We start from the raw sequence: 23388 nt of genomic DNA on the forward strand, positions 1-23388 counted from the left end.
TCCTCCTCCTCAGATGGATCCTCCTGGGTTCCAGTTGTTGCCCCTTGCCTCTTGTCCTGTCCCTGGGCACCACTGAGCAGAGTTTGGCCCCAGCCTCTTGCCCCCCACAGCTCCTTCAGCTCTTGCTGAGCATTGCTCAGCTCCCCTCTGGGGCTGCTCTTCTCCAGGCTCACCAGCCCCAAGGCTCTCAGCCTTTCCTGCATCCAGAACTGCCCCATGACTAGCAGCACATCTTTAAAGAAACAGTTCAGATCCTGCTTGGGTGAGGAAATGGTTCTTAAAAATAAGTTGGATCAATCTTAAAGGAACTTTGCCTTTAGATATCTAAGCAGGTGTTTATTATGTAGACATGATCTGAAGATTGCTGTGTTTCTGTTTTGAAGAGGAGTGGCAGAAAGGTTTGCTGGTCTGATAAAGCAACTTGTTTTCCATCTACATGGAGTTCAGTTTCAGTGCATCACTCTCCTGTCTGTAAATTGAGGAATAAACAGCAAAATTCGTTGTTATCCTCCTCACAGGCTGGAGGGACTGGAGGACAGGTGCTGGGGTGCAAAGTGGGATGAATGACTGCAAATGCATTTTGCATTGTGGAAAACAACAACAACAAAGATAAATATTTTCAAGAGGTGCTGTGGAGGAGCTCAGAGGCTGCTCAGTAACTGCACAAGAGATCAGAATGGGACAGAGGGCAAGCAGCCCTGCAGGGAAGGGATTGGGCAGGTTGGAGTTTTGGTGGTGTTTTTATTTAGAATCCAACTTCAAAGCAGTGGTTTCATTTTGTAAGAGGGAAATAATGAATGGTGATATTTTTAACCTCCCACGTTAGACTCTGCATCTGATCTCACACGAGGCCAGGCTGAGAGAGTTGGGCTTGGGCAGCCTGCAGAAGAGAAGGCTCCAGGGAGACCTTCTGGTGGCCTTGCAGTGCTTCAAGGGCTGAGCAGAAAGCTGGGGAGAGACTTTTGAGCAGTGCCTGATGTGACAGGACAAGGGGGGATGGTTTGAGACTCAAAGAAGGAGATTGAGACTGGAGAGGAGGAAGAAATGTTTGACTCTGAGGGTGGGGAGACCCTGGCCCAGGCTGCCCAGAGAGGTGGGAGCTGCCCCATGGCTGGAAGCATTGCAGGTCAGGTTGTTTGGGGCTGTGAGCAACCTGCTCTGGTTGCAGATGTCCCTGCTGACTGCAGGGGGTTTGGACTGGATGAGCTTTAAAAGTTCCTTCCCACCCAAACCAGTGTGGGATTCTATGCTCTCCAGGAGGGCTGTCAGGGTATAAAACAGAAGATTCATCACATCACCACCATGAGCTGCTGCAGCCCATTAATAACAAGTGCAGCTTATAAAGCTGTTGACTCCTGGGGATTCAGAGAACATCCTGGACAAGAGAGATGCACAATTATCAAGTTAAGACTGAAATTAAACTCAGATGATTTTGCAAGCCTGACAATGAATCCTGGCCTCTTTATGGTGCCTTTCTTTTTCCCTGTCTTAATAATCCCCACTTCCCTCTCTCAAATTGAAGAACTGAAGGGAACTCCTCAGAATCGATCAAAGCAGTCCTGGCAGTGCTGCAAAACCTCTCATTTAGTAGCAAGTAGCAGGGAGCCCTAATCAGGTAAAGACTGAGGTTGGATTCCTAATGCTGCCACCTGCCCTAGTGCTAAACCCAAAGGGCATGTGAGGTGGAGGCCTTTTGCAGGAAAAACTCCACAACAGGAGATCAAAAGACTCTTGATAGGCCTGTGATAAGGGAGGACCCTCCAAAGGCTGCCAGCAGCTCCTAGGAAATTTTTCAGAGCATTGTTCAGGAACAGTTGTGCTTGTGGATGTGTTGCTGATTAGAAGGAATCCCTTTGTTCTCCTGCTTTCCCTGAGAACATTTGCATGAGACCTGGCTTCCTGCCTGGTGGTGTTGTGATAGCCTGGCATCAAATCCTCTCTGGAGCTTGTGTGTTCCACAGGGATCAGCCCTGATACCACAGGAGACTGTGTCTGCTCCTGGTGGAGGGAGGCTAATGAAGAAATCCAGTGCAGTTAAATTACAAATCAGGAATAGTTTCTTTCAGGTTTCCCTCCCCCCCTCCCCCAGCTTCACAGATTGCATTGGGTTGGAAGGGACCCTCCAAGGTCATCTTGTCCAATCCCCCCTGCACTCAGCAGGGACACCTCCAACTAGAGCAGGCTGCCCAGGGCCACAGCAAGGCTGATCTTGAATGTCTCCAGGGGCCTTCAACCACATCATTGGGCAACCTGTTCCAGTATTTCACCTCATGGTGCAGAACTTCCTCCTGATGTCCAACCTAAATCTGCCCTGCTCCAGTTTCAAACCATTGCCCCTTGTCCTGTCACTACAAGCTCTTGCCAAAAGTCCCTCTCCAGCCTTCCTGTAGCCCCTTCAGGTACTGGAAGGCTGCTCCAAGGTCTCCCCAGAGCCTTCTCTTCTCCAGCCTGAACAACCCCATCTCTTTCAGCCTTCCTGCAATCCACATCTATGTGATGCTGAAGTTAAACAGTGCTTGAGCTGATGCGTAGGTGGCTGCAAGGCCCTTGGAATGCCAGCACTGGAATGCCCTGCTACATCTGTAGTAATTTATTTGTTTTCTTCCACAAGCAAGACTTTAAAAACAACCATTGGCTTCTATTCAGTTGGATAACTGAGCCAAAGTGATTATTCCAAATTCATCAGCCCTTGGCTGTGGCTTTTGCAACCTTCTTTGCAGGTCTGAATAGCTCAGAGGTCCATTTTGCTTTCTTTTTTCACTTCCTCTCCCACCTTCCTTAGGGAGCTTCAGTCTTTTCCACTCAGAAAATCAACACTTTCTGGCTTTTGTTCTTTAAAACACTCTGCAAGTGTTTAATCTTCCAAAATATGTTGGGGTTAGGCCAGATGAATGCTTGCAAAGGAGTGCTGGGTGGTGGTGCTGCAGTGTCAGACTTGATCCTGAAGTGCTGACACCTGGATTTATTCAGAAGCTACCAGCCAAGCACATGACAGTGATTCTTCCTAAAGGATCACTGCAGAATTATCCTGCTTTGCCTCTCCATTATTAGTCTTTGAGAATTCACTTCTTTCTCAACACTAGATGCTGCAGGAGTTTTCCCCAGAAAAAGCTCCTCCAAGCACAAACAAGGAGAAACTTTGCGGTGAGGGTGCTGGAGGCCTGGAGCTCCTCACCCAAGCAGGTTCTGAACTCTTTCTTTAAAGATGTGCTGGCCATGAGACAGTTCTGGATGCAGGAAAGGCTGAGAGCCCTGGGGGTGCTGAGCCTGGAGAAGAGCAGCCCCAGAGGGGATCTAATCAATGCTCAGCAAGAGATAAAGGTTGGGGGCCAAGATTCATGGATTCATGGAATGATTTGTGTTGAAAGGGATCTTAAAGATGATCCAGTTCCAACCCCCTGCCCTAGGCAGGGACACCTCCCACCAGCCCAGGTTGCTCAAAGCCTCATCCAGCCTGGCCTTGAGCACCTCCAGGGAAGAGGCATCCACAGCCTCCTTGGGCAACCTGTGCCAGTGTCTCCCCCCCTCAGTGGAAAGAATTTCTTCCTGATCTCCAGTCTAAATCTGCCCTCTTCCATTTTAAATCCATTCCCCCTCATCCTATCATTACAAGCCCTTGTCAGAAGTCCTTCCCCAGCTTTCTTGTAGCCCTCTTCACATACTGGAAGGCAGCTGGAAGGTCTGGGGCAACTCTGGTAACTTTGGTAGATTTACACCAATGTATGCAAGTCCAGAGGCTGGGGCCAGACTCTGCTCAGTGGTGCCCAGGGACAGCACAAGGGGCAGTGGGCACAGACTGGAACCCAGGAGGTTCCATCTGAAGAGGAGGAGAAAGTTCTTTGTTGTGAGGGTGCTGGAGGCCTGGAGCAGGCTGCCCAGAGAGGTTGTGGAGTCTCCTTGTGTGGAGAGCTTCCAAGCCCAGCTGAGCCATTGTGCTCCTGGGCAAGCTGCTGTGGGTGCCCTGCTTTAGCAGGGGTGAGGGTTTGGATTGGGTGATCCTCAGAGTTCCCAACCCCTACTCTCCTGGGATTGTGTGAAATTGTTGCTTCCATGTTAGTTACACTCTCTGAGCTCAGGCTTCAAGAAAAAACATCCTAATATCGTGAAGCTGCTGGTGCTGTCACAACAGTTGACAGTGCTCCTTATTAACCTCAGCAGTGGCAAACATTGCTGGAGTCTATATTGCTACTTAAAATGTCAAGCCCAACACACTTGTACAAGTCAGAGGGAGCCTGGAGCTGCCACCAGCTGGCCCCTTGCACACACTTGCTGTGTGACACAGCTTTGCTTTCAGTCCAAGTTTTGATGGCATAAAGCTCCTTTATCACCTTGGCTTTGTTTCTTTCCATTTCACTCCTGCCTATGTTCCCCCCCTCCCAAGCTAGGAGGGATCATTTTCTGAGTAAGAGCGTTAGGATTTATCCCCACAGAAGCAGTTTCACTCCTCTTGCAGGCTATTTTAGCTTAGATCTTCAGGAATTTGTTGTCTCATAGAAGGGTGTTACTGCTTCACAGGGAGCAGAACTGAAGCAGAGTCTGGCTTTTCTCACACTCAGAATGCTGTGGCAAGGTGAAGGACTGTTCCACAGAATCACAGAACAGTTTGGCTTGGAAGGGACAGGTTCACAGACTCACAGATAGCATCAGCTTGGAAAGGATCCCCAAAGGGCATCTTGTCAACCCCCCTGCAGGGACACCTCCAGCTAGAGCAGGCTGCCCGGGGCCACAGCAAGGCTGATCCTGAACGTCTCCAGGGCTGGGGCCTCCAGCACATCCTGGGCAACCTGTTCCAGTATTTCCCCACCTTCATGGTGCAGAACTTCCTCCTGATGTCCAACCTGAATCTGCCCTGCTCCAGTTTCAAACCATTGCTTCTCATCCTATCCCCACAGCCCTTCTGAACAGTCCCTCCCCAGCCTTCCTGCAGGGCCACTTCACATCTTGAAATGCTGCTCTAAGGTCTCCCTGGAGCCTTCTTTTCTCCAGGCTGAACAGCCCCAACTCTCCCAGCCTGTCCCCATAGCAGAGCTTCTCCAGCCCTCTGATCATCTCTGTGGTCTCCTCTGGACACTCCCAAGCAGCTCCATGTCTCTCTTTTTTTGGGGCCCCAGGGCTGGACACAGTTCTCAGTACCTTAAAGATCCCTCTGCCGTAGGCAGGGACACCTTCCACTAGACCAGGTTGCTCAAGGCCTCATCCAGCCTGGTCTTGAACACTTCCAGTCATCCACAACTTGTTTACTAGTTTTGTTTTTGTTTTGTGTAGGTTTGGTTTGGGTTTTTTTTCTGTAGTCTGACACTTTATCCACAGAATACCATTTCTCCTTCCTGTAGCAGCTGACCTCCTGTTGATCTGCTCATCTCAGCAAACAGCAGCAAGCCAGGCTGATGATGGGCTGACTTATTTACAAATCACTTCTGTGACAAATGTGTTTTATGACTAATAGGTGGGAGCTGGGGTTGCATCTTTCAGACAGGGAGAGAGGCCTAGGGCACAGAAGGTCTGTCCTAAAACACTTAGGTTGAGGTTTACACTCTGTTGTTTTCATGTCTGATAGATGAAGAGCCAAAGGAAGGAAAAATGGAGGCACTAATACAAAATGTGTGTATTGCTTGCTGGAACAAGGGAAGAAATTTCCTCCAGCAGGTTGATGAGGAGATTCTGCCCCTCTGCTCCATTCTGCTGAGACCCTCCCTGCATTGCTGGGGCAGCTCTGGAGCCCTCAGCACAGCACAGACAGGGACCTGTTGGAGCAGGGCCAGAGGAGGCCACAGCAATGCTGGCAGGGCTGGAAGCCCTCTGCTGGGAGCCAGGCTGAGAGAGTTGGGCTTGGGCAGTCTGCAGAAGAGAAGGCTCCAGGGAGACCTTCTGGTGGGTTAAAAAGGACAATCAGAAAGCTGGGGACAGACTTTTGAGCAGGGTCTGTTGTGACAGGACAAGGGGGGATGGTTTGAAACTCAAAGAGGGAGATTGAGACTGGAGAAAAGGAAGAAATGTTTGACCCTGAGGGTGGTGAGAGCCTGTCCCAGGCTGCCCAGAGAGGTGGGAGCTGCCCCATGGCTGGAAGCATTTCAGGTCAGGTTGTTTGGGGCTGTGAGCAACCTGCTCTGGTTGCAGCTGTCCCTGCTGACTGCAGGGGGTTGGACTGGATGAGCTTTAAAGGCCACTTCAAACCTAAACCAGTCTGGGATTCTAATCTTTCTATGCTCAAATGTGGTCCCAGTTGTTCTGAAGGATCCATGATGATGCTCTTCACTTGCTCCTCATCTTGTAGTAGTTCATAGGCACTTGTAATCAGTATCTCCCTTCTCCCTTCTTCCTCCCTCTGGAGAGTCACTCTTTAGCCTAGATCAGAGAAAGAACAACCACCCAGACTTCAGTGAGATGAGCTCCACCAGCAGGAGTGTGATCACCCCTCATGGTGCTGCTCACTGTGGCTGTGGCAGGGACCAGCTCTGCTCCCATCCAGCTGTGTTCTAATCCTGTTCTCTCCTAGGGAGTCACAGCTTTGCTTTTGCTGAAGACAGGAGATTTAGTAGTCGGCACCGGAGGAGGGATTGTAGCCCTCTGTAAAGGCTCAAACTACAAAGTGCTGAAGTGAGTCTGCAGATGGGAGAATGGGGTGGGTAGAGGGGACATTCCCCCCCAGAGGGACACAGTGGAAGGAGCAGACATCTCTCTGGGGAGGCACAAGCCAAAGAAATCTGTTCCTCAGTCCTGCAGACAAAAACAGGCAGCGTGGTTGCAGTGTAATGATGCTGGGGCAGACTGGAAATGACTGTGTGCCTTTGCTCAGAGCCAGCTGCCCTTCTCAATTTTCATTTGAAACAACCACTGCTTCCTTTGGGGCACCAGGAGTCAGCTTCTACACTGACACAGAGTGAGACAGGGCTGGTGAAGCCAGGAAGATGACACTTAGTGACATCAGAGAAAGGGTAGTGCTTGCCATCTGACACAGGGGCTGATGGGGGCCATGGGGTTGTAAAGAAGGGGTCAGTTAGTTTACAGGGACAGGTCTGGAAGTGCTGCAGTGCTGCAAGGCTTTGTTGTGCACACAAGTAGGAAGCTGCAGGCATCATTTCCCTGGATGCCAGCTGAAGATTGGGCTTGCAGCTGCTCATTTTGCTTTGTTTGAGTAGCCACCTTAAGTGTACAGTTCTGTGAGCTCAGCTTTCTACTCTGGAAACTATTCCCAGACAATCTAAAGTGTCTGGAAATGTGGGATATTGCAGTGCATTGGGGCACAAACAGCAACAATGGTGCTGGTACCTTAGGTCCAGGAAACCAATTCTCCAAGGCTGTGCCTGTGCAGAGCAGCAGGTGGGACAGACAAGACCATGTGAAGAACTAACCTGTGCCTGGCAGTGAGCTGTTAGTCCTGACCCTGGTCTTGCATGTTGATGTTGTGTGGAGGTTTCAGGGAAGCAAGGAAGTCAAGACTCCATAAAGTCAAGGGAAAAGGGAAGGTGGGAAGTAAATGCCTCAAGGTCAACGTCAGGCCAAGCCTCTGCTTTCTCTTAACAGGAAAATTCAGGTTCAGGGTGCTGTGACCTCACTGACATGCAGAGGTGAGGGGGCCCAGCTCTTGGCAGGGACAAATGATTGCCAGATCTACAGCATCGACCTCGCTGCCTTCAGGGAGGAGCTGGTGGCTGCCTGCCATAACGAAGCTGTCCACGACGTGGCTTTTCCTCTGTGAGTGTCACTGCCTGGGATGCTTTTGCCTGGTGGAGCAGTGGATACCTGTGTAAAACACCTTCTAACCCCCAGGAACCTAGTGGAAGGTGTCCCTGCCAATGCCAGGGGGGTTGGAACGAGATGCTCTTCAAGGTCCCTTCCAAACCAAACCATTCTAGGAATCCTCACTGGGTGATTTATGCTGTCACCTACCAGGGGACTGCAAGGGTCCTTACAGAGTCATGGAATCAGAATTGGTTTGGATGAGAGAGAACTTTTAAGATCAAGTCCAACCCTTAACCAAGCACTGCCACTAAACCATGGCCCTCAGCACCACATCTACACAGCTTTGAAACCCCTCCAGGGATATGGACTCCGTCAGTGCCTTGCACAGCCTGTTCCAGGCATTGACAACCCTTTTGGGGAAGAAATTGTTCCTAATATCCACTCTAGGATTGAAAGGAGAAGACAGCAGCTCAGTTTGAGAGTTGGAAAAATTATTGATCTAGAGAAAGAATTCTAACTAAAAGGTCTGGAATTATTTATGTGTGTGTAACAGCAGCGATGGCAGCCTCTCCTCTTCTCCTGGGGCTGGTGCTGTGAGAATCAGACCTCTTGGTTTGCCAGCAGTGTGAATCCTCAGCCTGCTTTTGTATACACCATTGCAGCTACAGCTTGTGGAGGTATCAGCCTTATTACCCACCTGTAACAGCAGTCTCTTCTAGGATCAGGTGACAGAATGAGAGGGAATGGCCTGGAATTGTGCCAGGGGAGGGTTAGGTAGGAGGGTTAGCAAAAATTTCTTTGCTGCAAGAGTGGTCAGGTGTTGGAACAGGCTGCCCAGGGAGGTGGTGGAGTCCCCATCCCTTGAGGTGTTCCAGAAAACTGTGGCCATGGCACTTGGGGCCATGGTTTAGTGGCCATGGTGGTGGTGGGTTGATGGTTGGACTGGATGATCTCAAAGGGCTTTTCCAACTCAAACAATTCTCTGATTCTGTGATCAGCTGAAACCTCACTAACAGCTGTTAGCTGCTAGACCCAAAGAGTTAACAACCTCACTTAGGGGTTTGTGTTTGCCAGCATGTTCCATGAAACTGTAGGCTTGGGACAAGAGGTGCTGGGCACACTGCTGTGTCACAGACTCACAGGATGTTAGGTGTTGGAAGGGGCCTCTGGAGATCATCAAGTCCAACCCTCCTGCCAGAGCAGGAGCATAGAATCCAGCACAGGTCACACAGGAACACATCCAGACAGGGATGGAAAGGCTCCAGAGAAGGAGACTCCACAACCTCTCTGGGCAGCCTGCCCCAGTGCTCTGTGAGCCTCACAGGGAAGAAGTTTCTCCTCATGTTGAGGTGGAACCTCCTGTGCTGGAGTTTATATCTATTGCCCCTTGTCCTATCACAGAGCACAAGTGAGCAGAGCCTGTCCCCTCCCTCTTGACACTCAGCCCTAAGATATTTATACCTCTGTCTGCTTTTGTCTCCTGAACAAACAACAAACATTCCTTCTTCCTCTATACCAGGATTGTGACTCTGTTTAAAGGAATCCACAATGGATCATTTGTTTCCTCTCTAACTGGGGAATGGGAATGGGATCCCAATGACTGGTTTTATTTTTGGCATATTGTCATTACATCACTTCATGACAGGGCACAGAGCATCAAATCTTACCAAGGGGCAGCAAAGGGCACAGTGCAAGATGGCCTCTCCCTGCTGTCACCAGCCTGGAAAATCCACATCCTGCCAGTTTAATGAGTGAATTAGTTGGAGGTTTATGGTAATGGGATGCTAGCATGCCTGGCACAGTCTGGTGTGTCTGTGTCACAGAGGTGTCTGGGTGAGCTGGATTTGGTGGGGATCATAATCACTATGTCTTTGCATATATGAGGAGCAGCTGAGGGAACTGGAGTTGTTTAGCCTGGAGAAAAGAAGGCTGAGGGGAGACCTTCTGCCTCTGTACAACTCTCTAAAAGGAGGTTGGAGTGAGGTGGGGGTTGGTCTTTTCTCCCAAGGAACAAGTGATAGAATGGGAGGAAATGGCTTCAAGTTGCACCAGGAGAGATTTAGGTTGGGCATGAGGAATTTCTTCCCCTTGAGGGTTGTCAATGCCTGGCCCAGGCTGCCTAGGGCAGTGGTGGAGTCCTCATGCCTGGAAGGGTTTCAAAGCTGTTTAGATGTGGTGCTGAGGGCCATGGTTTAGTGGTGCCCTGGCAGTGCTGGGTTCACAGTCAGGCATTGGAAGAGGTGACCCAGGGAGGTGGTGCAGTCACCATCCCTGGGGATTTTCAACAACTGTGTGGCCGTGGCAGTTGGGGACATGGTTTAATGGCCATGGTGGTGGTAGGTCAATGGTTGAACTTGATGACCTTTGAGGTATTTTCCAACCCAAATATGATTCTGTGAATGGTTGGACCTGATAATCTCAATTATAAAGATGTGCAGGGCAGTGTCAGGAGGATGGAACCAGGCTCTGCTCAGTGATGTCCAATGATAGGACAAGAGGCAGTGGGGGCAAGAAAGAGCAGAGGACGTTTCACAGGAACACAAGGAAAAACTTCTTCACTGTGAGGGTGGCAGAGACCTGGAGCAGGCTGCCCAGAGAGGTTGTGGAATCTCCTCTGGAGACATTCAAAACTCACCTGGATGTGTTCCTGTGTGACCTTCCCTAGGTGATCCTGCTCTGGCAGGGGACTTGGACTGGATGATCTTTCAAGGTCCTTTCCAACCCCTAACATTCTGTGATTCTGTGATATTAAAGGTCTCCTCTTCCAACCAAACCACTTCCATGATTCTATATATGTTTAACCATTTTATCTGTTATCTGCTCCTGCACACTGATGGAAATGCAGGCATCATTTCTCTGTTCTGGCTTGCTTCAGAACACCTGAATCCCACTGATATTCCCCAGCTCTGTCAAGCACCCACTCAAGCTGGGCTTGAAAAGGGCCACACTTGTGTTGTGCCAGTTTTCTCCGAGCTGGTTCCTCTTTCCAGGCACTGATGGAGATGTTGAACAAAGGCTTCTGCTACCTTTGTGTCATATCCCTGGGATGTGCAGTTTAGAGCTGATTTCAAAGCATCCAGTCCCGTAGCTTTTGAAACGCTGAAGGTCTTTTTATTTTTATTCAAACATCTCTAACAAGTAGATTAGGAGCAGGCTTTTACCATCAGTCCTGTTGCCTTCAGCAATGTTGAATAGGAATCATCCAGTAAGCAAGATAAAAGATGACATCTTTACAATATGAGGCTGCTGCTAGTCCCCTGATGGCAAATGTGGGCAGTCAGCACCTCTGCACCTACTTTTGTGTATGCTATGTACAACACCTGAAGCTGTTTAGAGATGGAATATGGGAAATAAATGTCACAGCTTCACCTGAAGTAGAAAGAATCCTTTTAGTTTCACTTTAGGTGCTTGTTAAAATGAATCTTTGAGTTGAAACCAGACAGGGGGAGTTTTACTGTGAGCGAGGCCTTTGTCTTAGCCAGCTGGGAATTAATTTGCCTTAACCTCTTGGGAAGATGAGAGCTGCACTCCGGAAAGAGCTGAGCTTCGAAGGAGGATTTCAGACCTGCCAAAGGAAGGTGTTTGCTGTGTGCCCCTCCTCATTATCTCTCCTCTCTGAATTCTCCAGGGGAACTTCTGACCTGTTTGCTACCTGCTCCAAAAATGATATTCGGGTGTGGCACACCCCCGAATACAGGGAGCTGCTACGGATCGTCGTGCCCAACTTGACCTGTTATGCCATAGACTTCATGAGGGATGGCAAGAGCATCATTTCAGGTAAGGGTCAGTCCAGACCCATGGCTGAGTCTGCCCTTGAACTGTTTCCATGGGAGTAAACATCAGTGTGTTAGAACAAAGAGAGGATTAAACTAGGAATGGGTTCAAGTGGGTTCAGACTCAGTGCATCTCTTTAGGCCTCTTTGCTTGCAGCTGGTTCCATGAACTTTGCTCACAGCCCCCTGTGTGTCTTGGTGCTGTGGTTCTGGTGTACGTGGAAGGCAAGGTTTGGAGACCTCACTTTGGGTGTGAAGTTCAGCAATTCAGAACTCACTTCAGTCTTACTCAAAAGACCTAACTCTAAACTATAATCCTGGTTGTATGCAGCAGCTTAACCTGTGATATATGCAGAGCCCCTTCTGCACAAACCCTGCTGCACATCACCAAAGCACTTTGCTCACACAGGGAAGGGACCACCACAGTCCTACAGCAGTGATGCCATCTCCCTGTTGTTACCAAACCAAATGTCATGGGTCAGAGCTGGGCCAGCCACTAGACAACTGCCAGAGGCTCTCCATGAACCCCTCTGCTTCCCAAAGGGAGGAGAAAGGGAAGAAGGGAGAGAGATTTATGGGGTGGGAGAGAAACTAACCCAGCTGGGATGGGAAGAAGAACAATTCAATGAAATAGAGACACAGAGATACAAAACAATGTGGAACCTAACCCCTGATGGCAGTGATGGCACCACTGGAACCACTGCTGCTGGGGCAGGCACTGGACAAGTCCCAGCCTGGGCTCAGCAGCAGATGGGAACTGGATTCAGGAACACAAGGATAGGTATAGAAGACAGAAGGGACAGAGTCCTCCTGGGACACTGGGAAGAAGAGGCTTGATCCTGCTGATCCCTCAGCTTGCTCCTGAAAATGCCATCCATGGGCTGCAATCCTTTGGTGGGCAGTTGAGGGTCACCTGTCCTGTCCACTCCTCCCCACAGTGCCACCTCTGCCTTCCTGCCCCCTGGTGTGGGACACAAGCTGTGGCAGTGCCCTTGGTCTGCAGAGGTGCAAGTCAAAGCCAGAGTCTTTCTGCAGCCCAGCCCTTAGCAGGAACTGTCCCCATCAGCTTCTCCCTGCCAGGAGCAACCCCTGGCTGTGCAGAGCTGCCCTGAGCTTCAGAAAGTCCCTCAGTGAGCAGAGCCTGAGCTGGGCAGGGACAGCTCTGAGCAGAATTGGTTCTGTCCTAGCTCAGAGCAGGACACCAATTTACCCATAGCCAGAACCAAAAAGGAAATAATTTTTAATAGCTTATTTGGGGTTCCAGGTGTCTGGGCTGAGCACCAGCACAGTGGCTTTCACATGTGTCTGGGGATCTAACAAGACAAGACTTACAAAGGAGCATGATAAAAATGGGTTTGTTAGGAAAGGAAAGAGAAAGAATGATGTGAGGACAGTCTTGTGATGATGGAATTCTGGGATTCTGTGTGGTTCACTTTGACATTTCATAGATTCATACAATGGCTTGACTTGGAAGAGACCTTAAAAACCACCTGGTTCCAACTCCCCTGCTATGGGCAGGGACAGATCCCACTAGCCCAGGTTACCTCAGCCAGCCTGGTTTTAAACACATCCATAGCTTCTCTGGGCAACCTCTTCCAGTGCCTCACCACCCTCAACAGTAAGGAACTTCTTCCTAATCTGTCCCTTTGTTGTGCCCAGCTTGGGATGACGGGAGGATCCGTGCCTTCCTGCCCGAGTCGGGCCGGCTGCTCTACCAGATCGACCATGCCCACAGCCTGGGGGTGACAGCCATCGCCGCCACCAGCGACAGCAAGCGCGTCATCAGCGGGGGAGGCGAAGGGCAGGTAAACACCTGCCTCAGCTCCCTGCCCTCAGCACCAGGCCTGCCACTGGCCCCTACCTGCTTGCTCAGAAACCCAGCGAGGGAATCATAGAATGGCACAATGGGTGGGGTTGGAATGGACCTCTGAAGGTGTGGTGGGCTGAAAATTCCCCCCCAGCCCCAGCATTAAATTTGCCAGAGCAGATCAGGTGGAAGCAGATGGAGCTGTATTGACAACTACAATCTAAGATGGAATGCAATGAATATGTACAGGTATTAGATCATCTCTATCTCTAGCTCTAGCTCTAGCTCTAGCTCTAGCTCTATCTAGCTCTAGCTCTAGCTCTATCTCTATCTCTATCTTTATCTCTATCTCTATCTCTAGCTCTATCTATCTCTATCTCTATCTCTATCTCTATCTCTATCTCATCTCTATCTCTATCTCTATCTCTATCTCTATCTCTATCTCTATCTCTATCTCTATCTCTATCTCTATCTCTATCTCTATCTCTATCTCTATCTCTATCTCTATCTCTATCTCTATCTCTATCTCATCTCTATTCTATCTCTATCTCTATCTCTATCTCCATCTCTATCTATCTATCTCTATCTATCTCTATCTCTATCTCTATCTCTATCTCTATCTCTATCTCTATCTCTATCTCATCTCTATCTATCTCTATCTCTATCTCTATCTCTATCTCTATCTCTATCTCTATCTCTATCTCTATCTCTATCTCTATCTCTATCTCTATCTCTATCTCTATCTCTATCTCTATCTCCATCTCTCTATCTCTATCTCTATCTCTATCTCTATCTCTATCTCTATCTCTATCTCTATCTCTATCTCTATCTCTATCTCTATCTATCTCTATCTCTATCTCCATCTCTCTATCTCTATCTCTATCTCTATCTCTATCTCTATCTCTATCTCTATCTCTATCTCTATCTCTATCTCTATCTCTATCTCTATCTCTATCTATCTCTATCTCTCTATCTCTATCTCTATCTCTATCTCTATCTCTATCTCTATCTCTATCTCTATCTCTATCTCCTATCTCTCTATCTCTATCTCTATCTCTATCTCTATCTCTATCTCTATCTCTATCTCTATCTCTCTATCTCTATCTCTATCTCTATCTCTATCTCTATCTCTATCTCTCTATCTCTATCTCTATCTCTATCTCTATCTCTATCTCTATCTCTATCTCTATCTCATCTCTCTATCTCTATCTCTATCTCTATCTCTATCTCTATCTCTATCTCTATCTCTATCTCTATCTCTATCTCTATCTCTATCTCTATCTCTATCTCTATCTATCTCTATCTCTATCTCTATCTCTATCTCTATCTCTATCTCTATCTCTATCTCTATCTCTATCTCTATCTCTATCTCTATCATCTCTATCTCTATCTCTATCTCTATCTCTATCTCTATCTCTATCTCTATCTCTATCTCTATCATCTCTATCTCTATCTCATCTCTCTATCTCTATCTCTATCTCTATCTCTATCTCTATCTCTCTATCTCTATCTCTATCATCTCTATCTCTATCTCTATCATCTCTATCTCTATCTCTATCTCTATCTCTATCTCTATCTCTATCTCTATCTCTATCTCTATCTCTATCTCTCTCTATCTCTATCTCTATCTCTCTCTATCTCTATCTCTATCTATCTCTATCTCTATCATCTCTATCTCTATCTCTATCTCTATCTCTATCTCTATCTCTATCTCTATCTCTATCTCTATCTCTATCTCTATCTATCTCTATCTCTCTATCTCTCTATCATTATCTCTATCTCCATCTCTATATCTCTGTATCTATCTCTATCTCTCTATCTCTATCAAAATATATACAATATTATTTATAATATATAAAAAATACACAAAATATATATACTATATATACATTCATAATATATAAAAATATATATAATATATGCTGTGTATTTATAATATAGTGTGTGCATATAGATAGATAGATAGATATAGATATGTATAGATATAGATATATAGATATAAAGATATCTTTACAGGCATTTACAATTTATAAACAGCACAAGAACCCCCCCTGGACAAACCAGGGGAGCTAATAGCTTCCCCTCCCCTGCCTACTTCCCTCTACTCTCCTGTACACAAGAGACAACAGAAAGAGCAGAGTTGTTTGTTAGACTTAGCCACAACAAAGCAATGCAGCCAAGGCCAGCAGAAACCAGCAGAAGCATCAGCCAGAGGGGAGGAAGTGAAAAGAGAGCAAGTTAGTTTACAGACCTAAGTTTTATGATATTTGCCCAATGGGATTATTTAGAGCTTATCATTATTTTCACCCAATAGTGATTTATTTACATTCTACCATTTTCTGTTCAAGATCTGTGGAAAATTTTCTAGGCACAGCCTGAAACTACCACAGAAGTTGATTCAGTCCAACCCCTCTGCAGTCATCAGGGACATCCTCCACTAGATGAGGTTGCCCACAGTCTTGTTGAGCCACACCTTGAATATCTCCTGAGATGGGTCCCCAGCTACCTCCCTGGGCAACCTGTTCCTGTGTTCCACTACCTTCATGGTGCAGAACTTGTTCCTGACATCCAATCTCAATCTGCTCTTCTCCGCTTTGAAGCCATTGCCCCTGGTCCTGTCACAGCAGGCCTTTGGAAACAGTCTCTCTCCATCCTTCTTGTAGGCCCCTTCAGATACTATTCTTAGCTTCCACTTGAGCAAAGGCCTGAGCTCCAAAACAAGAGCCTTTGATATATGCAAATCTCCTGCTCTCAGAGGGCATACTGTAAAACAATGCCCTGCTTTCTTCTGGCATGGTTGTCCTGGAAATCCTTCTACTGCAGAGTATGCTCTTAATCCTTCCTATTCATTTGTGTCTCCCTTCTATTTAGCTTATCTGCATTTGTCATTGTTTGCAAGCTCCATCTGACTGTGCTCCAGCAAGGATTTTCTTTCTGACATTTCTTTGGAAATCCAAACTGACCTCTCTGAATTCATTTAACAGCACAGAGTTCACTTTCTATCACTGGAGTGTTTATATTCTGGGATCACAGAATCATAGAATTGTTTCTGATGGAAAAGCCTTCTAAGATCATCCAGTTCAACCATCAACCCACCACCACCATACCCATGGACCATGGCTCCAAGTGCCATGGCCACACATTTCTTGCACACCTCCAGAGATTGGGACTCCACCACTTCCCTGAGCAGCCTGTTCCAATCCATGACCACTCCTGCAGGAAAGAAACTTTTCCTAATCTCCAATTTACACCTCCCTTGCCACAGTTTCAGGGATGGTTCTTCTGGTTTAGGTGATGGTGGTAACAAAAGGCTCTAACAATAATTCCATGGCTATGCCAACATTCCAACACAAGTACTAACCAGAATCAGAAGCTGTGTTGTAGGCATCCCACTCATGCAGCTCAAGCAGTTTTTCCCAGCCATACAAAACAAGCACTTTAGCTTCTCCATTCACTTCATTCACTTGTGGTCCTTCTCAGTCTGCAAAAGCTACACTCTCCTGATATTTAGATAATATCAACACAGGGGTTTGTTTATATTAAAAATACAAAGTCAGACCTGGAAGGCTGCTGTTCAGTTTCTCTCTGCAGTCAGGGGAACACTCAGAACCAGACATCTAACTGTCTGTGCTTTCCTGACTGATTTAACTGCTCCTTGCTTGGCTTGTGTACCCTGATCTCCAGTGTGCCAAGGTGGAGATGGCACAGCAAGTCTTGGAGAGTGAGGAACTGAACTTCTTCCAAACCTCAGGCTACTGTTCTAATCCTTGACCCTTCCTTCTGAGCCATTCTGCACCTCAGCTCTCCTGAGGAGCAGTAATGGCAGCAGTGCCCTGCCTTACTACATAAAGGCATTAGAGAGAATGAACCACTTCAGCCCTTCACTTATCAAAGAGCAGTTGAGTACTTGGATGCTTAGCACTAAAGGATGCAGAAGACAAAGACCTAGATTCTGTCTCAACCCACAGAGGCTCTGCTTAGCTGATTTCTGAATTGAAAAAGGCAGCTGAGACCAAATGAAGCTAAAGGCTGGTTGGGTAGAAATGAGAAACTGCAGGGGAGCACTGGCAGTATTCATCCAGAACACAACAAAAAGAGATGTTCTCAAGTGCTAATGGTTCTGTCAAAGTCAGCTGAAAGCTGTGGCTTTCAGGGTGGCTTCAGGAATCTGGATGCTCTGATCATTGGACAAGTGGGAATTAGGCAGCCAAATCCCACAGGCAACCCAACATCAGACCTGCAGGTTTGCAAGGTCAGCTCCAAGCTTTGGCTGTCACTAAGTTCCTAATTTTTCACTGGGATTTGTCCTTAGCAGGATGTAAAAACAAACAGATACCATCAGAGCTGGCACTAATGGGACAGCAAATGGAAGGTGTGAAGGATCCAGTCTGCAAAGCTGAAAGAGTTTTGCTGTTAGCACCACTGGGAAAAGAGCTGCTTTCAGGCACATATTTCACATCAAAGATTTAAAGAGCTGCTTTGTATTTACTTGCTTGCATTCTGTGTAGCTCACAGAGCAGCTACCTTCTTGGAATTCCGTTTCAGAAGCCTTGCTCTTTGATCTTTAAAGATTTTCCTGGTGGAGAGATGAGTCCACTGAAGCATGGGAGAGTGGGAACTGGGCACAAACAAGGCCTGGGGTTCATGGTAAGGAATTCCTGAAGCAGGTGGATTCCACTCTCAAGACCTCAGCTTGGTTCTGTGAGGCAGCTGCATGAACAACCCACAAGAAACCAGAGCCAGCCCCTTGGGATTGAGTTGCTGTCTGTGTTCTGAATAAAAAGAGGAGTTCAGGAGTGCCTCAGGCCTCCTCCTGAGCTCAGCCAGGACCAGGTGGTACAAGAGCAGATGTTTGTTGCTGACTTCCAGGTGAGGCTCTGGGAGATTGGTGAGAGGACTCAAAAGCTGGGGGAGATCCTCAAGGAGCATGTGTCAGCTGTGTCCTGCATTAAGATTAAGAAGAATGACCTGGAGTGTGTCACAGCCAGCCTTGATGGAACCTGCATCATCTGGGATCTTGTGTAAGTAAACACACAGCTACTGCAAGGCACTTGAAGTGTTGGTAATGTGTCAGTGGGAAAAGCAGTATGAAATAAAAGTTACTAGAAAGAACAATCATAGAAGCAGAGGCTGGGTTGGAAGGGACATTTAAAGCTCATCCAGTCCAACCCCTGCATTCAGCAGGGACAGCTGCAACCACAGCAGGTTGCTCACAGCCCCAAACAACCTGACCTGCAATGGTGCCAGCCATGGGGCAGCTCCCACCTCTCTGGCAGCCTGGGACAGGCTCTCACCACCCTCAGGGTCAAACATTTCTTCCTTCTCTCCAGTTTCAATCTCCCTCTTGGAGTTCCAAACCATCCCCCCTTGTCCTGTCACATCAGGCCCTGCTCAGAAATCTGTCCCCAGCTTTCTGCTCAGCCCTTGAAGCACTGCAAGGCCACCAGAAGGTCTCCCTGGAGCCTTCTCCTCTCCAGGCTGCCCAAGCCCAACTCTCTCAGCCTGGCTCCCAGCAGAGGGCTTCCAGCCCTGCCAGCATTGCTGTGGCCTCCTCTGGCCCTGCTCTAACAGGTCCCTGTCTGTGCTGTCTCCTTCTCTGAAGACTTTCCAAACCCTCCTGATGCATTCCTGTGCAGACTACCTTAAGTGATGCTGCTCTGGCAGGGGGCTTGGACCTGATGATCTCTGGAGGTCCCTTCCAACCTCTGATATACTGTGAGACTCTGATACCCTGCTAAGATTTATGACACCCTGAACTCAGAGCAATACCTGCAAATATCCAAGCAGGAAGCAAGATCTGATGTATAGGAGAGGCAGGGATAGTTCAGACACTCCAAGTTTGCTTTTCACACTCTTCTTCTCTCCTGTTTTGGGGTTGTTTTGCAGGCGGTTTGTGAGGAGACAAATGATTCTAGCCAACACGTGTTTCAAATGTGTGTGTTACCACCCTGAGGAGTACCAGATAATCACTGGTGGGACTGACAGACAGGTAAGCAGAGCTGCAAGAAGACCAAAACACAAAGTCTGGGGCTTGTTACATGATGAAGCTTCCAAAAGCTCCTCAGAAGGTCGTGTTGTGAAGCCCCTCAGAAGACTGTGCTGAAATCTGTGTTCTGGTCACACACATCTGAGCTGTTCTCTCTTTTCTGCTCTCTAGATTGGCTACTGGGAAGTGTTTGATGGCTCTGCAATCAGAGAAGTGGAAGGGTCTGCATCAGGTTCCATCAATGGGTTGGACATCACAGCTGATGGGGCTTACTTTGTCACAGGTGAGTGGGTGGATGAAAGTGGAAAAGAGGAGCTTATGTTAAAAGCAGGGAAAGGAAGGCAAGGAGCCAAGGATGTCAGTAGAGAAGGAAAAAACTGAAAGGGAGAGGTCAGCTAAAGGGGAAAATAAAATGAATCATTGAAGAAAAATGCTTAGAAAAAGGCTGGAGTTCAGACTTGAACTATGGTTCAGTCTTGCAAGATGTAATGGAGAGGTGAAGACAAGGTTCAGATGTCTCCAAGGGAGGAACACAGGCTTTCACCCTGCCTTGCTCCTCATTTAGTTCAGTGGTGTTCACCATACACCTGAATGATTGGTTCAAGCTCCCTCTCCAGAAGCCTGGCAGTCACTGTTGGTTTGCAAGCAGCAGTGGCTGCAGGCTCCATCCTGCCTCAGGCTCACATGTCCCCAGCCATCCTGACATCTCTTCTGGGAGCCTTGTACTAGCACAGAGGAGCCATGGTGTTGTATGTCATGGCTGGAGTTGCAAGCCACAGATTTGCTCTCAGCAACACTTCTTTTAGATTAACCTCTTCAGATGACTTTCTGTACATTGAGCTTGGATCAGGAGCAGTGCAGCCAGCAGGAGCAGGGCAGTGATTGTCCCCTGTACTGGGCACTGGTGAGGCCACACCTCCAATACTGGGTTCAGTTTTGGACCCCAAGAAGGACATTGAAGGGCTGGAGCATGTCCAGAGAAGGGCAACAAAGCTGGGGAAGGGTCTGGAGAACAGGGCTGGGGAGGAGCAGATGAGGGAGCTGGGGGTGTTCAGCCTGGAGAAAAGGAGGCTGAGGAAAGACCTCATTGCTCTCTGCAGCTCCCTGAGAGGAGGTTGGAGCCAGGTGGGGGTTGGGCTCTTCTCCCATAGAACAAGCAATAGGACAAGAGGAATGGCCTCAAGTTGCACCAGGGCAGGTTTAGGTTGGACATGAGGAACAATTTCTTCCCCTTGAGGGTTGTCAAGGCCTGGCCCAGCCCAGGGCAATGGTGGAGTCTCCATCCCTGGAGGGCTTTCATGTAGATGTGGTGCTAAGGGCCAATGTTTAGTGGTGCCCTGGCAGTGCTGGGGTAAGGGCTGGACTGGATGATCTGAAAGATCTCTTCCAACCAAAATGATTCTGTGATTCCATGATTCTGTTGGTAGCAGTTGCTGGCCACAGCTCACTGTGATCTGCTGGTGGAGATCCTGAGCATCCTCCTGAACACTGACTCACCTGAAGCTGGGGTTTTCTTGCCATGATGCCCACAACGTGTCCCACCTTTCCTACATCAGATGAACGCTGCAGTAGTCTCCTGTTCCCTGATCTGGGAACACCCAGCAGCAGAACTCCTTGTGATCATTTTTTTTTCCCTCTATGCCCAACACAGGTGGTGATGACCACCTGGTGAAGGTGTGGGACTACAACGAGGGGGCCATGACTCACATCGGGGCGGGCCACAGCGGCACTGTCACCCGGCTGAAGATCTGCCCTGGCAACAAGTACATTGTGAGTGTGAGTGCAGATGGTGCCATCCTGCTCTGGAAGTACCCAGCCCCACACTGAGGGCTGGCTGGGGAGCTGCTGGGCTGCTGCTTCCTCAGCCCCTCCTGGCCAGCCTCTGGGCTCCCAGCTGAGGTGGGGTTGAAGCATTTCTGCTCTCAGAGGAGGTGCTATTTTTACACTCCCTGCTGTGCATTTACCAGATCCTTCAGATGTCCTCTCTAGGTCTGACTCTTTCAGAGCAATCTCTTTCAAGAGAAATTGCTGTTCCTTTTAGAGTGGTGTGAAAAGGATCCCTCACTTGTGCAGATCATCTTGGCTGTTGGTGTAACACTTCCATGTTGTTGCTGTCACCTTTCCTGCTATCTCCTAGCACAGGCTCACTCTGTGTCTGCTCGTCGTTGCCAGCTCTCTCTTGCTTTCACGTGGTCTCTTTCTCTTCCCCACCCCCTCCCTGCCCTTTCCTTTAATGAATAACTTGTTGTATAAATTCAGTCTTCTGTGTTCATTTTAATTTGTCTGCTGCTGATTAAGGAAAAAGCCCTCAGCTCCCAGTGTTTCACTGGGAAGCTCTTTTCAGTCAGGCTTTTAAATCAATGTCCTCAGAGGAACACAAGGTTGCCTGAGCTTCTCCATTTGCAGTGCCCAATTTAAAACTCCTCCAGGTCTGGTTTTCAAGAGTTGGGAGTGCAGCCTGGATGTTTCCAGCCAGACCCACTCCAGTGCCTGGTCACTGGCCTAGTTTTTCAACTGGGCTCTACATTTGCATGAAATCCATATTTAGTCTGAGATGAACTCTCCAGTTTCATACCTCCTGTTAAACTCAACAGCTCTCAAGATGCTGTTTGTTTAAAGATCAGGGTGGGCAGCCAGCCAGGGAAGTGATGCAACTGAAGTAAATATTTCTTCTGCAGGCATTGGTGGTGGCCTGTGAGAGTTCTGTCATAAATTAAACTGGTAGCAAAATGTCACATTCCTTGGTGTTGAGGCTTACAGACATATGGGTTAGCTAAGAGGATGATCAGGCAGGGTCAGGTGGATGCTGTCACACCTGTGTTGATAGCATGAGCTGCTGGCAGGCAGTGGGGGTGGGAAATTAAAGGTATAGAATCCCAGACTGGTTTGGGTTGGAATGGACCTTCCAAGCTCATCCAGTCCAACCCCTGCAGTCAGCAGGGACAGCTGCAACCAGAGCACAGCCCCAAACAACCTGACCTGAAATGGTGCCAGCCATGGGGCAGCTCCCACCTCTCTGGGAAACCTGGGACAGGCTCTCACCACCCTCAGGGTCAAACATTTCTCCCTCCTCTCCACTTTGAATCTGCCTCTTTGAGTTCCAAACCATCCCCCCTTGTCCTGTCACATCAGGCCCTGCTCAAAACTCTGTCCCCAGCTTTCTGCTCAGCCCTTGAAGCACTGCAAGGCCACCAGAAGGTCTCCCTGGAGCCTTCTCTTCTGCAGGCTGCCCAAGCCCAACTCTCTCAGCCTGGCTCCCAGCAGAGGGCTTCCAGCCCTGCCAGCATTGCTGTGGCCTCCTCTGGCCCTGCTCCAACAGGTCCCTGTCTGTGCTGTGCTGAGGGCTCCAGAGCTGCCCCAGCACTGCAGGGGAGGTGTGAGCAGAGCACAGCAGAGGGGCAGAATCCCCTCCCTGCCCCTGCTGCCCACACTGCTGGGGATCAGCCCAGGCCAGGCTGGGGCTGTGCTGGCAGTGCTTGGTGCCAGCTCATCTCCAGCTTTGCACCCCCAGCACCCCAAGTCCTTCTCCACAGGGCTGCTTTCCAGCCCTTCCTTCCCCAGCCTGGACTGATAACAGGGTTTGCCTTGACTCATGTGCAGGATCTTGCACTTGGACTTGTTGCACCTCATGAGGGTCACATATCCCCACTCCTCCAGCTTGTCCAGCTCCCTCTGGATGGATCCTGTCCCCTCAGCCATGCCAACTGCACCATTCAGCTTGGTGTCATCACTTAGGATGTACTCAATCCCAACAGCTGTGTCATTAATGAAGATGTTAAACAGGACTTGTCCAGATATGGACCCCTGAGGGATACCACTTGTCACTCATCTCCATTTGGACACAGAGCTGTTCACCACTACCCTCTGGATGTGACCATCCAATAAATTCGTTATCCACTGAAGACTCTCCCATCAAATCCATATCTCTCCAATTTGGGGTGGGGGAATGTGTCAAAAATGATTGATTAGTATTCTTTATATGTCACTAAAAGTGTTTACTGCTTGCAGCACAAGAAGGGTGGATCCTTTTGGACTAGCTTGAGGATATCTGGGCACCTATGTCCATCAAACACCGTGCAGGTCATATCCCATCTGCTTGGGGGTTGGACTGGGTGACATTTAAAGGTCTCTTCCAACCC

The 23388-nt window shown here is 48.5% G+C and overlaps 1 protein-coding gene across 1 annotated transcript in view; it reads left to right on the top strand.

Moving 5' to 3' along the window:
• Window positions 1-23388, top strand: part of CFAP52 (cilia and flagella associated protein 52) — a 49552-nt gene that overhangs the window by 14329 nt on the left and 11835 nt on the right. The window contains exons 7-14 of the mRNA XM_054394043.1: window positions 6497-6597; window positions 7525-7695; window positions 11312-11460; window positions 13116-13261; window positions 18133-18284; window positions 19150-19252; window positions 19421-19532; window positions 20901-21064. Coding sequence (XP_054250018.1) covers window positions 6497-6597; window positions 7525-7695; window positions 11312-11460; window positions 13116-13261; window positions 18133-18284; window positions 19150-19252; window positions 19421-19532; window positions 20901-21064 — 1098 coding nt within the window. The remainder of the gene's footprint in view (window positions 1-6496; window positions 6598-7524; window positions 7696-11311; window positions 11461-13115; window positions 13262-18132; window positions 18285-19149; window positions 19253-19420; window positions 19533-20900; window positions 21065-23388) is intronic.

This window comes from Indicator indicator, chromosome 29 (genome assembly GCF_027791375.1).
Source record: "Indicator indicator isolate 239-I01 chromosome 29, UM_Iind_1.1, whole genome shotgun sequence".
Taxonomy (NCBI): Eukaryota; Metazoa; Chordata; class Aves; order Piciformes; family Indicatoridae; genus Indicator; species Indicator indicator.